This window comes from Sminthopsis crassicaudata, chromosome 1 (assembly GCF_048593235.1).
Source record: "Sminthopsis crassicaudata isolate SCR6 chromosome 1, ASM4859323v1, whole genome shotgun sequence".
NCBI lineage: Eukaryota > Metazoa > Chordata > Mammalia > Dasyuromorphia > Dasyuridae > Sminthopsis > Sminthopsis crassicaudata.
The window spans coordinates 660730985-660748954 of NC_133617.1; the positions used below are offsets into that span (position 1 = coordinate 660730985).

Consider the following 17970-nt stretch of genomic DNA (forward strand, 5'->3'; position numbering starts at 1 on the left):
TTTTTTGTTTCACATCTTGATATATTTCCATATCTTTGCATCTCTTTATCACTTCAATTTTGTTAAGTAGTCAATTAATATTTTGATTGATTTGTACTCAATTTATAAATTAATTTGTATAATATTTCTAACTTAACTAGATTTTGAAGTCTCTTTAGATCCACAGCATTGGCTGGATAATCGAGAAGATACTGTTTTGGGTGTTTGATAGGAAACCACTCACATCTATAGAAACATTCCTAAAAGTCTCATTAGTTGTTTAATTGGTATTTTGTTGATGTTGAACTTGTTTCATAGTTGTCTTTATATGGGTATTGTTCGGATTTTGGTAAATTAATGCCCAAGTATTGGATTCATTTTGTCATTCTTGGGAATAGTAGTTTACTTTTCCTTTTACTTCTTCCTATTTTCTCATCTACTTTCTCTTCTTTTTCATATTTCTCCTCCTCCTCTTCCTTCTCTTATTCTTTCTCTTTCTTCACCATTTTAATTCTTAGGAGATTTTGGTATTATGTGCTTCACAAAGTAATATGATATCACTTGCAAATATAATTTCTTGTTTATGTTTTTCTTTACTAATCATACTTCCTTACTGGAGTTTTAAATTTTCTTTATAATTACTTTTCTTCCTGGAACTATATTCTAATCATGGTTCTTATTAAATCTCAGTGAAAACTTGAAGAGATTGAATTACTTTTTTTCTGTTAGAAACTCTAGTTCTTTTTTTTTTTGCTTCTCATTCTTTCTGCAGTGTGTAAAGAAACAGGAGACTTTATTATAAACATATGGGTTGATAGTAGACATATTGACTTCTTTTTAAAATTTTCTTCTGAGAACTTCCCAGTATCTGTACAGTATACCTATCTCTTCCCTCCCTCCCTCCTTTACTCCCTCCTTCCCTTTAATGAGAGAAAGGAAAGGGGGAATCCCATTTGTCGGCGCATAATCCCATGAGGCACAGCGTCCCCTGTAAAATGAATTTACAGGCCCGAAAACCTAGATTGATAAATAAAAGGTTTATTGTAGGAATTTGGAAGTAAAGCTCAGTTAGAAAGATGCCAGGCCCAGAGGTGGCTGGGAGGGCTACTGCAAAGAGGGCGTTCCAGCTTGTTTCTTTTATACCTAGAAGATGAGGGGCAGTACCCAGTTCTGGCGGGCTTTTCAGTTAGCCCAGATCTGGTGAGGGCTGAGGGAAGCTGAGCTGAGAGTGGGGCTGGGCCCGGATATTCAAAGGGTGCCTTTAACCAGGATTTGTGAATCAAGGTCAGTCATGGGTTGGGCAATTAGGAATCTTAAAGGGACCCCAACCCTCATCACCTTCCCTCCTTCCTTCCCTTCCTTTCCTTCCTTCCCTTCCTTTCCTTCCTTCCCTTCCTTCCCTTCCTTCTTCCCTTCCTTCCCTTCCTTCTTCCCTTCCTTCCCTTCCTTCTTCCCTTCCTTCCTTCCTCCCTCCCTCCCTTCCTCTCTTCCTTCCTTCCCTCCTTCACTTCCTCTCTTCCTTCCTTCCCTCCCTCCCTTCCTCTCTTCCTTCCTTCCCTCCCTCCCTCCCTCCTTTATCTTTTCCTTCATTCCTTCCTTTTCTCTTCCTTTTCTTATCTTTACTATTACTTTTCACCATCTTTAACTATTTTTTATTGATATTCTTCTTCTTTTCCTTCCTCTCCCCTACTCATCCTTCTTATCCTATATTTTAAAATTATATATTTATGATTTTTTGTTTCTTTGTTTTTACTTTTTATAGGTCAAGATAACATTCCCCTCCTACACATTGTTATTTGCCAATGTTCCAGCTGATAGTTATCCCAGAAACAGCTCTTGCTGATGAGCCATTGTCCATCAAAGCAACTGGACTTAAACCTTTTCAGATGGTAACCTTCAAGGCATCACTGACAGATGAAAAAGGAAAGCTCTTCCAGTCTCGAGCCTTCTACAAGGCTGATGAGGATGGCAATGTTAACCTAGAACAAGCAGCTGCTCTTGGGGGTGACTATATGGGCATCCATCCTATGGGTCTCTTCTGGTCCTTGAAGCCTGTGAATCCATTTCGGCGATTATTGAAGCAGGATGTAATGAACAGCCCCTTTTACATACAACTTGACCTTTATGATTCGTTTATCTTGGAGGATTCTCCTGAGGTTCAACCAAAGGCTAGCCAGATGATAGAACGTTGGTTCTCAAGTCCTGGGCTACAGCGGATCCCAATTAGAGAAGGTAGAGTTCGAGGAGCCTTCTTTCTCCCTCCAGGTGGGATTACATTTTAAAAAATTTTTTGCATTGATGGTTTTGAATGTTTTCAGGGAGTAATAATAATAATAACCTCTTTATTAGAAATTGAGACAACATTGTTTAATGAATAGAACCCTGGACTTGATAAAAGTCAAAACAACAACAACAAAAATAAATAAATAAAAAAAAATGATTCAACGGCAACCTAAAACTTTACTAGAGGCTTGGGAAGTAAAAAATCAGAGATAAGAGAGAATCCCCAAATAAAGAAGATATGGGAGGTTTCTGTATTTCTATATGATTGAAAGAAGCCTGATGTTAACTAAAAAGCAAATTGGATCAAACAGGAAGCAGAAAACATGTACAAATGATCTGACAAATGAAAAAAGTTACTTCAAGGGTGGTGATTTAAACTGTAGCCTCTAAGCAAAATTAAAGTATTTCAGAGTTGGTTCAAATTTATTGGTATATAAATTATTAAGAAGGCATTTCTAGCTTCTTTTCAGATGTATGCCCAGTCCCACCTTCATTGACACAACTTTATTTTAATCTGCCTTTATTACCAAAAAAGTGATCTTTCCAGATATAGGCTAATTGCATCACTATTTACTTTATATATAAAGCACTTCTAGCTTCCATTATTAAAATAACCAATAACCTACAAACTCTTAGACAAAAATAGCATGTTGGCTGAGATTTAAAAAAGGATCTGCTAAAACATCTCAGTTGTATAAGGGGTAATTTATTATTATTAAATATTAAATAAAATATTAACAAGTACCATAACATTTATGTTGAATTCTTGAATATTCAAACTCTTTGATTCAGGTCCTACTCTTATGGCTTATTATAATAATAATAATAATATGTGAAATTGATCCAAGTAACATGAAAATACTAGAGTATATGATTTTGTTGATGTTTAGTTGTTTCAGTAGTGTCCAACTCTTTGTGACTGACCTTGTTTGGGGCTTTTTTGGCAAAGATACTGGAGTGGTTTGCCATTTTCTTCTTCAAATCACTTAACAGATAAGGAAACTGAGGAAAACAGGATTAAATGACTTTTCCAGGGTCACACAAGCAATAAGTGTATGAGGCCAGATTTAAACTCAGTAAGATGGTACTAGTTCTGTTCTGGTATTTTATCCATTCTATCCATTGTGCTACCCAGTTGTCCCCAGAGTATATGATGGTCACATGAAAAGCTTCTGTATTTAAAATGTGCCACCAACAATTTCCCCCCTCAAGGGAGACAATTTGAACTCATTATGATTCTTCCTATATTTATACCATTATCATATCTCCCAAATAGAGCTAAGTATGGTTTCCAAAATAAAGGGCATGGGGATTGAATTAAAGCATCCTAATTATTTGATGTGCATGGGTAACATTGTTATATGACTTCCCCCAAAAACATCTTAAATAGCCTCCTTGCCTTATGGAATCTTTCCCCAGTGATATTAAGATGTTTTGAATCAGTAAATGTAAGATTATTAATGTATGACAATGAAAGCTAGAACCTGAAGCATTCAAGCTTGAAATGAAGAGAAGAATATGATAGCCACAAATAGCTTGGTCTCTTTCAGGTAGGTCATGTAAAGCATAAATATATTGAGGAAAAGGCTGCGACTGAATGTATTAAGAGATTTATTGGCATATTGAATTCAAAACTGAATGGGAAGCCAACATTTAAATCAATCAACCAATGGTAGTCCTAATGCATGCCCTTGGAATGCTAAAGTTAGTCATAAAAATTTTGAAAAATATCTTAAAACAATTTGTACAATATTAATTATGCCTAAGCTCCATCATCATAAGGCAACTATCCAACAATTATTTCTTCCTAAGCAAAAAAGCAAAAAGAAGATTGAAACAATTCTTAAAGTACATGACAAATGGATTAAAAGTCTGCAAAAATACTTTGAGATGATCTTATATCATTTCCTTGAGTAATAACTGAAGCTCAAAGGAGATACACTCCAATAGATTTGTTGAATTAACTCAGTGCTGGGGATGAAACTTCAGAAATAGCTAAGATAAGAATCAAAAAGCTGTCCTCAAGCGATATCTGTATCTGGCCACCATTAATACTTTCCAGGGAAGTCATGAACCATTGTCTAAGGCATGCAGATTTGTTTTGGAAATGAAGAGTTTATGATGGCAATTCAGGATCAGGTCATTATCCCAAGAAGTAATAGAAAAGATTATCTTTAAGGAGTTTGGGCTTAGCAGTCAACATAGATTATGTAAGGAAGTGGCAGAAACTTCTGCATGGAAAGTTATAAATATATAGCAGACATGAAGTAATGGTTCGAATTATATGTCCAAAAGCACATTCTCTTTCATGAACTGACATGACAAATCTCTTATCTTACAAATATAAATATCTGGAGAAATCTACCAATATACTGAACCAGAACTGGACTTAATAGCCTAAATTGTTGCTCACAGTTGCCCAAATATGACCCTGATTAATTAACACAATGTAAGAACAACATTTTTAATTAAAGTTTTTTATTTACAAAACATATGCATGGGTAATTTTTCAACATTGACCCTTGCAAAACCTTCTGTTCCAAATTATCCCCTCCTTCCTCCCATCTCCTCCCTTAGATGGTAGGTAGCCCAGTACATGTTAAATATGTTAAAATATATGTTAAATCCAATATATGTATACATATTTATATAGTTATTTTGCTAAACAAGAAAAATTGGATCAAGAAGAAAAAAACTGGGAAAGAAAATAAAATTCAAGCAAACAATAACAGAAAGAGTGAGAATTCTATGTTGTGGTCCATACTCGGCTCCCATGGTACTAAGAGCAACATTTAAAATAGTTGTCACCATACCAAATGCCTCTAATTTCCAAGCTACATAAGATGAAAAACTTTTAAAAGAAAGACTTAGAGGAGGTATGCAGCTAGATGGGGCAGGGGATGGAGTGCTAGGCTTGACATCAGAAAGATTCCTGTTCTTGAGTTCAAATCTAGCTCCAGACCCTTACTGCATCCACAAAGTCACTTTACTCTGTCTGCCTCAGATTCCTCATCTGAAAATCATCTAGAGAAAAAAAGACATACCGCTCTTGTATCTTTGCCAAAAAAACCCACAAATGATGTCCCAAAAGGTCAAATATGACTGAACAATAACAACAATAACAACAAAGCTGCAAGAGGGAAAATTGTGATGATCCCAGATATCCTGTATGCTGTTAGAATTACACTGAGGATGGTTTCAATGAATTCATAGAGGATGAATTTATATCATAATATTTTTATTTCAATATAAAAAGGAGTTATTTTTATCTATTTCTACAATGATGTAAGACATTAAATATAAAAGAAATTTAGTTCAATCATGAATTGTATCAGAATCCTTTTCATCTGGGCTCCTTCTAAATAATATGAAAAGAATGAAAAAATCATAACAAAGATGAAATGCTGCTGCTGCTGTTAATAATAACTCACTAAAACACAATCCATTGAGTAGGTAGGATTATTAAAAAAAAAAAAAGGAATTCCAAGAAGGGTGAAATATTGTGGATGCTTTGTATGCCAAAGACCAAGGTATTTCTGTGAAAGTCTATGAGGAACTGAGAGACATTGACTAACTGGGCTTTGGTCTTACCATTACTTAGGTTAGTGCCAGCCTGTATGATGAAATTGATTCTATGAATTTAGGAGTATATAAAGTGGCATAGATGGCAGAGTTACAGATATTGTGATAATCAGCTTTAAGTGTAATGCAGTGGAGAAAGAGGTACTCTTTCTTTTTACATGCCAAGAAAACAGGATACATCAGAATAAATCAGAAACACCAGTATCCTATGTTAGAACTGTGTGTTAATCACTGAGGCAGACAAACTCAACAGTACAAATGAAATATATTATACTTTCATTATGTACAAATACTTTATCTCTATTGGAAATAGATCAATCTTGGTGATTTTCATTAACTATATCCTCTGTTTAGAGTTACAATATGTATTTGGTAATCATAAGGGTAATCATAAGAAATAACTTCAGGAGAGGATGGTGGGAAATGATGGAAAAGATGTAAGCTCTCCAGATTTCCCCCCCACAGACAAAACAAAATTGTTCCTCAAGGTGAATGTAGGTGGACATAAAACAAGTAAGACTTCAAACAAAACTGGGGTACTCTTGGGAGAACAAGAGAAGACCTGAAGAAAGATGGAGGTTTGGACCCCATGAAGTGTAAGCACCTTCAGGCTAGCTCCTGTGAAACAGCAAGCAGGGAGCCCAGAGACTAGCTAGCCTCAGCCCCAACCAAGGGAACTTTTACCTTCTGGGCAGGGATGGTGTCAGGATTCAAGGGCCAGAGTCTGGGAGGATTGAACTTAGACGTGACCCTGGTTGAGAAGACATATATAGACATAAATATATTCATGCTTAACTGTAGGCTTCTTGGGAGAGAAAGGGGAGGAAGATCATTATTATATATGCTTTCTTGAAATGGTAATTTATCATTACATATTTTGAATCTTTCTGTATGTTCTGTGCATATGACAATTTTCTTCTTTTTCTAATTTTTTTTGCTATTTTCTATTTAAGTTAAAAAATAGAAATAACTTCATTCTTAAACCCATTTATGATGAGGAAAAATTGAAAATAGATGAGGTCCTTAAATCTAAAGTACATGAGAGTATTGGAAATTTATATTTAATACAAACTCCTATAGTGCTACATAATAATAAAATGGGTGACAAAAATAATGCCATGACTTTAACAATTTAGAAAAGGAGGTAGTAATGCAGAATGGAAATTTCAATATGTCTTTTTTAGTTTAATGGCACAAATCCAATGAGTAAAACAATCATACCAAAAGAGAATGATTTTTAGAAGATGGGATATCTTATATCTATCACAAATAAACACGACATTCTATGCTATGTGATAAAGGGTGCAAAGATATTTCAGGTCTGCCATATGAGTATATGCTATAGCTATTATGATAAGGGTCATAGGGGGAAAAATGAAGCCATCACTTATTAAGTAACTATTATGTGCCAGGCACTGTGCTAAGTGTTTTACAAATACTATCTCATTTGATCTGCACAACACCCCTGGGAGGTAAATTTTAGTATTCTCTTCATTTCTAGTTGAAGAAGTTCAGGCAGACAAGAGAATAAGTGACTTGAGTAGAACCACTTAGCTAATTAAGTGTCTGTAACTGGATTTGAACTCAAGTCTTCCTAACTACCAGAACCAGTAATAAGAAGGATATTATTACATTACATCCTGTAATAATACAGGATATTTTATTATATACTGTATGCAACCTAATAGTAAAAGTGGAACTATCTAGCCAAATTCCTAAGGACAGATGTCAAATACCATTATGATAGAAATGGCTTGAGAAAACCATTGAAAATGTATGGAAAGACTTAAAAAGATTATTTTAATGATTAACTGGAACACGATTTAACATATATCTCTCAAAGTCACCAAAAAAAAATAACAAAATGGAATCTGGATAATCAAAATATCAGAAATTCTTGACAAGTTTAATCAGCTATTCAAAGGGAGAGCCCAAAACTTAAGGTGATATTAGAAGTCAAAGCAGCACCAAAAACAAAACAAAACTAAACAACAAAATAAAGAATCCAGCATTAATTCAAAATTATATTTTGGGAATTGAGAAGCAGACATTTGAGGAAAGAAAGAGCCCAATGATGGAGGATCTGGGAAACATTTTTGACCATATCTGTGTTCATAAGTGTTGAATCAAATGTGAAAAAAAAAGCCTATGTGCTATTAACATAATGAATGAGAGAATAATTGTGGTTTCCTTCCTTATCTCTTTTAATTAAATGTATTTTTGCTTTTGCTTGATTTGAGATGAGGATTACTATCCCTGCTTTTTTTTTTTTTTTTTTTTTTACTTCAGCTGAATCATGATAGATTCTGTTCCAGCCTTTTTTTTTACTCTGTAGATATCACTTTGGTTTAAATATGTTTCTTGTAAACAACATATTGTAGGAGTTCAGCTTTTAGTCCACTCTGCTATTGGCTTTCAGTTCATCCCATTCACATACATGGTTAAAATTACTATTTCCTTCCATCTTGTTTTCCCCAAGTTAAACTTTTCTCTTCCCTTTCCCTATTTCCCTTCTCCTCAGTATTTTGCTTCTGACCACCACCTCTCTCAAACAGCCCTCCCCTTTTACAGTTCTTCCCCCTTTCTTATATCTTTCCTCTTCTATTTCTGTTCTCCTTTCTATTAGTCTCCCCCTTTCTTTTTCCCTTTCCCTTCCTACTTCCCTATAGGATGAGACAAGTTTCTCTATGACACTAAATATATCTGATATTTTGATATTCTCTCTTTGAGCCAAATCTGATGAGAGTAAGATTCACACAATGTCATCTTTCCCTTCTTTCCCTCAATTGTAATAGGTCTTTTTTTGCCTCTTCATGAGATGTAATTTACCCCATTTTTAATTCCATTTTCTTCTTCTTCAAGTAGAATCCCTTTTCCACCTCTATTTTTTTAAAATATCATCAAAATAAAATCAAAGTATACCTGCACCTTCTAAGTATACCCAAAACAGAGATACAGATCTCAAAAAGATATCATCTTCTCATATAAGGATGTAAACTTTTTAGCTTTTAAAAGTAAGTTATTTTTTTCTTTTTTACCTTTTTATGCTTCTCTTCAGTTCTATATTTGAAGATCAAATTTTCTGTTCAGCTTTGGTCTTTTCATCAAAAATAAGTGAAAATCCCCTATTTCATTGAATATCTATCTTTTCCCCTGAAAGATATTTTGCTGGATAGTTGATTCTTGGCTGTAATCCAAGTTCCTTTGCCTTTTAGAATATCAGATTCCACACCCTTTGATTATTTAAAGTGGAAGCTGCTAGATTCTGGGTAATCCCGATTGTGATTCCTTGATATTTGAATTGTTTCTTCCTGACTGTTGGCAATATTTTCTCTTTTATCTGATAATTCTAAATTTTAGCTACAATATTTCTTGGAATTTTCATTCTGGGGGTCTCTTTCAGGAGTTGATTGGTGAATTTTTTCAATGGCTAATTTACCCCCCTGTTCTAGGCCACAGGGCAGTTTGGCAGTTTTCCTTCATGATTTCCTGAAAAATGATATCTAGGTTTGTTTGTTTGTTTTCCAGCATGGTTTTTAGGAGTTTAATAATTCTTAGATTGTCTTTCCTGGATCAGTTTCCCAGGGTATTTTGCATTTTCTTCTATTATTTATTTATTTGTTTAAATTTTTATTTGACTGGTTCTTTTTTTTTTTAATTTTTTAAAGCTTTTTATTTACAAAACATATGTATGGGTAATTTTTCATACTTGATCCTTGCAAAACCTTCTATTCCCAATTTTTCTCCTTCTTCCCCCCACCTCATCCCTTATATAGGCAGGTAGTACAATACTTGTTAAATATGTTAAAATATATGTTAAATCCAATACATACATACATATATATGCATATATATATGTACACACACATACATAATTATACAGTTATCTTGCTACACAAGAAAAATTGGATCAAGAAGGAAAAAAACCTGAGAGAAAACAAAATGCAAGTAAACAACAGAAAGAGTGAAAATGTTATGTTGTGGTCAGCACTCAGTTCTCACAGTCCTCTTTCTAGGTGTATAAATCTCTCTTCAAGACTGAACAATTGGAACTGGTTTGAATCATCTCAGTGTTGAAAAGAGCCATGAACATCAGAATTGATCATTGTTTAGTCTTGTTGCTATGTATAATGATCTCCTGGATCTGCCCACTTCACTTAGCATCAGTTTATGTAAGTCTCCCCAGGCCTCTCTGAAATCATCCTGCTGATCATTTCTTACAGAACAATACTATTCCATAACATTCATATACCACAACTTATTCAGCCATTCTTCAGCTGATGGGCATCTACTCAGTTTCCAGTTTGTTGCCACTACAAAAAGGGCTGCTACAAACATTTTTACACATGTGGGTCCCTTTCCCTTCTTTAAGATCTCTTTGAGAGGAAGCAGAGCCAAGATGGTGGAGAGGTTACATGCTTCTTTCTGATCTTCTCCAAGACCCTTAGCTAATTACCCAATCCAGTCTCTGAATTAGTTACCTCTCACAAAGAGGCAAAGGAAACTCCTTATATTTAAGGGAAAGAAGGGAAGGAAATGAACATTATGTGAATCTTACTCTCACCAAATTTAGCTCAAAGAGAAAATATTAGATATATTTGGTTTACAGAGAAACTTCTCTCACCTTATTGAAAAGTAGGAGGGGAAAGGCAAAAAGGGAAGGGGTAGGCTAAATAGAAGGGATTCCTTTTATGATACAGATGTGGTACTGATAACTAAACCAAGTAGGATGAAAATAGAGAAAGAAAATTATAGACCAATCTCCCTAATGAATATTGATGCAAAAATATTAAATAAAATGTCAGCAAAGAGATTACAGAAAATCATTCCCTGTATAATATACCGTGACCAAGTAGGATTTATACCAGAAATGCAGGGCTGGTTCAATACTAGGAAAACTATTAGTATAATCGACTATATCAATAACCAAATTAACAAAAACCATATAATTATTTCATTAAATGCAGAAAAAGCATTTGATAAAATCCAACATCCATTCCTATTAAAAACATTAGAGAGTATAGGAATAAATGGACTTTTCCTTAAAATAGTAGCATCTATTTAAAACCATCAGTAAGCAACATATGTAATGGGGATAAATTGGAAACATTCCCAATAAGATCAGGGGTGAAACAAGGTTGCCCACTATTACCATTACTATTCAATATTGTATTAGAAATGCTAGCTTTGGCAATAAGAGAAGAAAAAGAAATTAAAGGAATTAGAGTAGGTAATGAGGAAACTAAATTATCACCCGTTGCAGATGATATGATGGTATACTTAGAGAACCTCAGAGAATCAAGTAAAAAGTTATTAGAAATAATCCACAACTTAGCAAAGTTGCAGGCTGAAAAATAAATCTACGTAAATCATCCGAATTTTTATACATCATTAACAAAATCCAATAGCAAGAGATACAAAGAGAAATTCCATTTAAAATAAGTATCCATAGTATAAAATATTTGGGAATCTATCTGCCAAGGGAAATTCAGGAACTATATGAGCAAAACTACAAAACTTTCCATATAAATAAAGTCAGATCTAAGTAATTGGAAAAATATCAAGTGCTCTTGGATAGGTTGAGCGAATATAATAAAGATGACAATACTACCTAAACTAACATATTTATTTAGTGCCATACCAATCAGACTCCCAAGAAACTATTTTACTGACCTAAAAAAAATAACAACAAAATTCATCTGGAAGAACAAAAGGTCAAGAATTTCAAGGGAATTAATGGGGGGGGGGGAGAAAGCAAATTAAGGTGGCCTACCTGTATCAGATCTAAAATTATATTATAAAGCAGCAGTCATCAAAACCATTTGGTACTGAAACAGAGTAGTTGATCAGTAGAATAGTTTAGGTTCACAGGACAAAATAGTCAATAACTATAGTAATCTATGTTTGAAAACTCAAAGACTTCAGCTTTGGGGATAAGAATTCACTGTTTGACAAAAACTATGTATGGTAGAAACTAGGCATTGACCCACACTTAACACCGTATATCAGGATAAAGTAAAAATAGGTTCATGATATAGACATAAAAATTATATTATAAACTAATTAGAAGAACAGAGGATAGCTTACCTCTCAGACCTATGGAAGAGGAAGAAATTTGTGACCAAACAAGAACTAGAGATCGTTATTGATCACAAAATAGTTAATTTTGATTATATTAAGTTAAAAAGTTTTTATGCCAAAAAAACTAATGCAGACAAGATTAGAAGGGAAGTAATAAACTGGGAAAACATTTTTGCATTCATAGGTTCTGATAAAGGCCTTGTATCTAAAATATATAGACAATAGACTCAAATTTATAAGAAATCAAGCCATTCTTTAACTGATAAATGGTCAAAGGATATGAACGACAATTTTCAAATGAAGAAATTGAAACTATTTGTAGTCATATGAAAAGGTGCTCCAAGTCATTATTGATCAGAGAAATGCAAATTAAGACTACTCTGAGATACCACTACACATCTCTCAGATTGACTAAAATGACAGAAAAAGATGATGAATTTTAGAGATGATGTGGGAAAACTGGGACACTGATACATTGTTGGTGGAATTGTGAATGGATCCAACCATTCTGGAGAGCAATTTGGAACTATGCTCAAAAAGTTATCAAACTGTGCATACTCTTTGACCCAGCAGTGTTCCTATTGGGTTTATATCCAAAAGTTATCTTAAAGGAGGGAAAGGGATCCACATGTGCAAAAATATTTGTGGCAGCCCTTTTTGTATTGGCAACAAACTGGAAACTGAATCAGCCCATCAGTTGGAAAATGGCTAAATAAGTTATGATATATGAATGTCATGGAATATTATTGTTCTGTAAGAAACGACAAGCTGGATGATTTCAGAGAGGCCTGGAGAGACTTACATGAACTGATGCTGAGTAAAATGAGTAGAACCAGGAGATCATTATACGTGGCAACAATAAGACTATACAATGATCAATTCTGATGAATGTGGCTCTCTTTAACAATGAGATGATATAAACCAGTTCCAATTGTTCAGTAATGAAGAGACCCATCTACACCCAGAGAGAAGCCTGTGTGAACTGAATGTGGACCACAACATAGCATTTTCACTCTTTTCTGTTGTTTGCTTGCATCTTGTTTTCTTTAATTTTTTTTCTTCTTGATTTGATTTTTCTTTTCTTGTGCAGCAAGATAACTGTATAAAGATAAATTATATATATACATGTGATTTAATGTATATTTTAACATGTATTTAACATATATTATAAATAAATATATGTATCTATGTATTGGGCTACCTGCCATTAGGGGAGTAAGTGGGGGCAAGGAGGGGAAAATTTGAAACAGGAGGTTTTGCAAGGGTCAGTGTTGAAAAATTACCCATGCACATGTTTTGTAAATAAAAAAGCTTTAATAAAAAATAAAATTTAGCATTTCTTCCATTATAATTTTTAAAAAATTCTTAGAAAGTGACCATAAGGATTTACCAGATTGTTAAGGGGTCTTTGATAGAAAAAAATGGTGTTAAGAACCTCTGATCCAGAACAAAAACCTACAATGCATTATTAATGAAACATGGAACTCATTCCCTAAGACAACTATAGAAAGATGAACATTTCTGCATCAAAAAAGAAGGGAATTGATATTCTCAGAACTCATGATAGGAAAAAAAATCCACATAAATAAAATTTGTAACAAATAAATCCCACTTTACTAAGCAATAGGAATGACCAACAAAGGTACATGTTATTGATATTGTCAAATGTAATTGAAAGCAATTTATTTATCTCTATATTCAGTTAGAAGCCTAGAAGGCTTAGACACCTAGAAGGTATCTAAGATCCACCAGAGGGTGTATTCATATGATTTCAACTAAAAATATATGGACAATGAAGTGAAAAACTATTTGAATCATGTGGACTTGTATATGGAAAATGATAGACTTCAGTATATAGGTAAAACATTATTCATAAAAATTTAAAAGCAATGATTTTTAATAAATATCTCCCTAAATGGAATGAAAAAATTTCAAGGCATAGAGAGCTACTAGAAGGAATTAAAACCAAGTAGAAATAGGAAGGGGTAGATGTTATCCTTTCAGTCCTTTCCCCATTAAATTTATGTAAAGATGCCTTCAGCCAATTTATTCTTTCAGGAATCAGAGTTTCAGAGCTGAAAAATGGCTTAAACTTTTTTTAGTTCAATTCACTTAGTATTTAGTTAGTTACTCTGAAATGACTATGGTTGAAATTACATCTAGACAATGATGCTCCATTCACACACAAACCCAATACTTTTATTCAATTATGAAAAAGTAATTTTATCTACCTGTAAAGTTATTCACAGAATATTAAATAGAAAAGAAAAAGTAAGACATCAACTTGTCCTTGGATAATTTCTATGTGAACTAAAAAAAAAGGGCTAAAAACATTATAATAAAATTGACACTACTGCTATTAATGCCAACATCACTACTACTAATAATAATAATGACAATAACAATAATGATGATGATAATGATAATAACAACAGTGATTTCATATCAATCTTTCAATAATTTTAAACAAGGATATTGAAGTGGTAGGTGTAAGGAATGTAGTTGATTTTTAGAAGGCATTTGATAAAGTATTTCATACTATTCTTTTAGAGAAGATGGAGCCATGTGAACTAGATTATCATACAATGAAATGAATTTTTAATTGGTTGTAAGACTACATCCTAAGAGTTATCTCTAATGTTTCAATGTTTTTTCCTCTCCCACCCTAGAGATGTCCAATATTAGAAACAAATAGGTGTGTGTGTGTGTGTGTGTGTGTGTGTGTGTGTGTGTGTGTGTGTGTGTGTGTATGTGCGTGCCCCGCACTTCTCTGTTTCAATTTTTTCTCTGGATGCAGATAGGACCTTTCTTCATATGTCCATTATAGTTAACATGTGTATTTATAAGTTAAAAAAAAAAAAAGCTTATTTGCCATTCATTTTAAACTACCTCAATTTTTTTTTTACATTGTTATCTACCTTTGCCTAGAAATCTTTTTCTTGTTCTCTTTGTCATTGCTCCTTGGTTTGCTTTTTGTCTTAGGAAAAGGCCCTTTCCCAGGGGTAATTGATTTATTTGGTGGCATTGGTGGCCTGGTTGAATTTCGAGCCAGTCTTTTGGCAAGCCATGGTTTTGGTGTACTGGCCTTGGCGTATTTTGCCTACGAAGACTTGCCCAGCAACTTAGCGGAAGTAGACCTGGAATATTTTGAGGAAGCTGCCAATATGTTGATGCACCACCCAAAGGTATGTTTCAGAATTTACAGACAATGGTTTGAGTCACTAATCTGAATCCCGAATTGGAACAAACTTATAAGGTAGGTACCCAACAAGTCAGAATCCCTCAAGAACTCTTTCAGGAATCAGAGTTTCAGAGCTGAAAAATGGCTTAAACTTTTTTTTAGTTCAATTCACTTAGTATTTAGTTAGTTACTCTGAAATGACTATGGCCGAAATTACATCTAGACAATGATGCTCCATTCACACACAAAAGATAGAGAGAATTATGCCTTTGGCTAGGCTCTGGTCTACGAGGGCCCCATGATGTTGAATTTATAATTATTGTTAGAAGGTTGGCTTTAGACTAGGGGTTCCTCATTTTTCTTTAGCTGTCTAATGATATCTATGGACGCCATCTCAGAATATTTTTTTTAAATAATGAAAGGAAGTGCTAAATTTTAATGATTAGCACAATAAAGATGTAGTTTTTTTTTTTTCTTACCCAATTTAAAGAATTTCACTTGCTAGGTTAAGAACAATTATTATAGGTAATAGCCTAGCCCTCAGATGACCTATGAATATTGAGAGTTGTATTTTATTTTGAAGTAGAAAAAACAGACTAGTATCTAACACTGGTGCCAATCTGAGATAGGCCAGAAAGAGTTGGGTTAGTACACTCTTTTTGATCCTGTTGGTTCCCTTTCCAGATCTCCACTTATCATTGGCTGCAATCACTTATATTCCTTAGCCTTCATTTCTGTGCAATACTGTCATCAGCATAAAAAAGATGAACTGTTTTCCAGAGGCAACATGGGGGTGCATTAGCATGTTGGACTCTAGTGAGGAAGACTAGTCCAAATCTTTCTTGTGGTGTTTACTTGCAAGTCACTGACTCTCCATGTGCCGTGGGCAACCAACTAACTCTTATAATTATGGAATCATAGGCTGAAATCTGGAAAAGGAAAGGCAAAAGAAGGCAATATGCATTCATATAGTTCCTACTTTCAGCCAGGTACTGCAGTAAACACTTTACAAATATCTCGTTGGCTTTTCACAACAAGTGAATACAATAGATGCTGTTATCTCCATTTTATAGTTAGGGAAATTAACACAAACAGCAACTAAGTGATTTCCTCAGGATGACACTCTAGGGAGTATCTAAAACTGAATTTGACCTCAGGCCTTGCTGACTCCAGGTTCAGTGGTCTATCTACTGCTACATGGTGACCATGTTCATGACATGTCAACATTTTTAGTGATAACTAAGCTTCCGTAGCTTAATACTGCACTAACATTTTTGGAACCCCCTGCGTAGTGAATTTCTCAGTCAACAATCATTTACTGAGGGCCTGTCTACCAGGAACATGCCCAGGTGCTGGGGTTACAAAGATGCAATTGATGTTGTCATTGCTTTTGTGAAGCTTACATTATTTTGGGGAAGATATAATGTATATACATATGTACATGCATTTACTAAAGAAATGCAAAATAAATTTGATAACCAAGATCCCTGCCCAATAAAATGATTGACAATGCTTTTTTAAAAGGCCTAGAACATCCAGAATTCTTTCAATAGATATTACCAAATTTATACTTCCCCAAGTTTCTAAGTAAAGTTAAATTCAATTTGCTTCAGTTTTTAAATTATATACCATATTGTATGTGTATTTATGTGTGTGAAGAGTATATTTGTGATAAGGGATGGGCTGTCAAAACATAAATTATGATTTTTCTGCTGCTATTTTCAAAAGGTTGGGGAAGAATAATTGTGAGTCTCAGAATGAGCTCTAGGGAAAAGGCAGGGTCAGTTATTTGAATAATCAAATGACTACTCCTGCTCAGGATGGTTTATATCCATCCATCTTTCCCCCAGATTTTGGGATGGTCTTCTTTCTAAAGGAGAGATATTCTAACTGGGTTCTTCCTTCCCTACCCTTTCTTCCTCTTTGGTATCTTTCAGATCTACAAATCAGGGATTGGAGTGATCTCGGTATGTAAAGGTGCAGAGATTGGGCTGGCCATGGCAGTGCACCTGAAACAAATTATAGCCACCATCTGTATCAATGGGACCAATGCCATCCATGAGATTCAGTGCAAATACAGGGATCTTGTCATCAATCCCATCCCCCACCAGAAGGAGTACACTCAGATACATGTATCGGGGGCAATAAATTTTCGTCACATCAAGGGAGACCCTCAAGCTGAAGTCAACCAACAGAGTGTCCTTCAGGTAGAAAAGGCCCAAGGTCATATTCTATTCATTGTAGGAGAGAAAGATGAATGTCTCAGTAGCAAGGCTTATGCTGAACAAGCAATGGAACAGCTGAAGAGACATGGTAGAAACAATGGGACTCTGCTCTTCTACCCTGGGGCTGGCCACCTGATAGAGCCTCCCTATTCCCCATTGTGCTTTGCTTCATGGAACCCCTTTTTCTCAAAGCCCGTTCTGTGGGGAGGTGATATTGGCTACCATGCAATAGCCCAGGAACATTCTTGGAGAGAGATCCAGAAATTCCTCAGGCACCACCTCACTCCTTCCAGGAGCAAACTCTGAAGAAGAAGAAGATTCTGATGGGGAGAGAAGACCCTTAGAATGGAAGAGGATGGTAGAAAAGATAAATTCATAAAGTGACACTCCATAGTCACTGATAGACCATTATTTTTCTATTTCTCCCTTCCATTTGAATCTATCTTATCCAACTTCCTTCAACCTGCTGACAAAATTTTTAATTGTTTTCCTCTTTCCCTTCCAAATCATCTTCATTCTGAAAGTATTTTAACCATACTAAAGATCTACTTTTCCTTTTCCAGAGCTGATCTGTAACACAATCAAGAACACAGTGGGAAGTCTGGAAGTCTGCAGATGTGAGGATATGTCATGGGATAC

General features: G+C 34.6%; 1 protein-coding gene across 4 annotated transcripts in view; it reads left to right on the plus strand.

Annotated features, from left to right (window-relative positions):
* Window positions 1-17728, plus strand: part of LOC141551404 (acyl-coenzyme A amino acid N-acyltransferase 1-like) — a 117735-nt gene extending 100007 nt beyond the window's left edge. For all 4 annotated transcript variants that reach the window (XM_074283022.1, XM_074283020.1, XM_074283021.1 and 1 more), the window contains 3 exons: window positions 1742-2244; window positions 14908-15110; window positions 17044-17728. In XM_074283022.1, coding sequence (XP_074139123.1) covers window positions 1782-2244; window positions 14908-15110; window positions 17044-17637 — 1260 coding nt within the window. In that variant the 5' untranslated portion in view covers window positions 1742-1781 and the 3' untranslated portion in view covers window positions 17638-17728. The remainder of the gene's footprint in view (window positions 1-1741; window positions 2245-14907; window positions 15111-17043) is intronic.
* The last annotated feature ends 242 nt before the right edge of the window (window positions 17729-17970 follow it).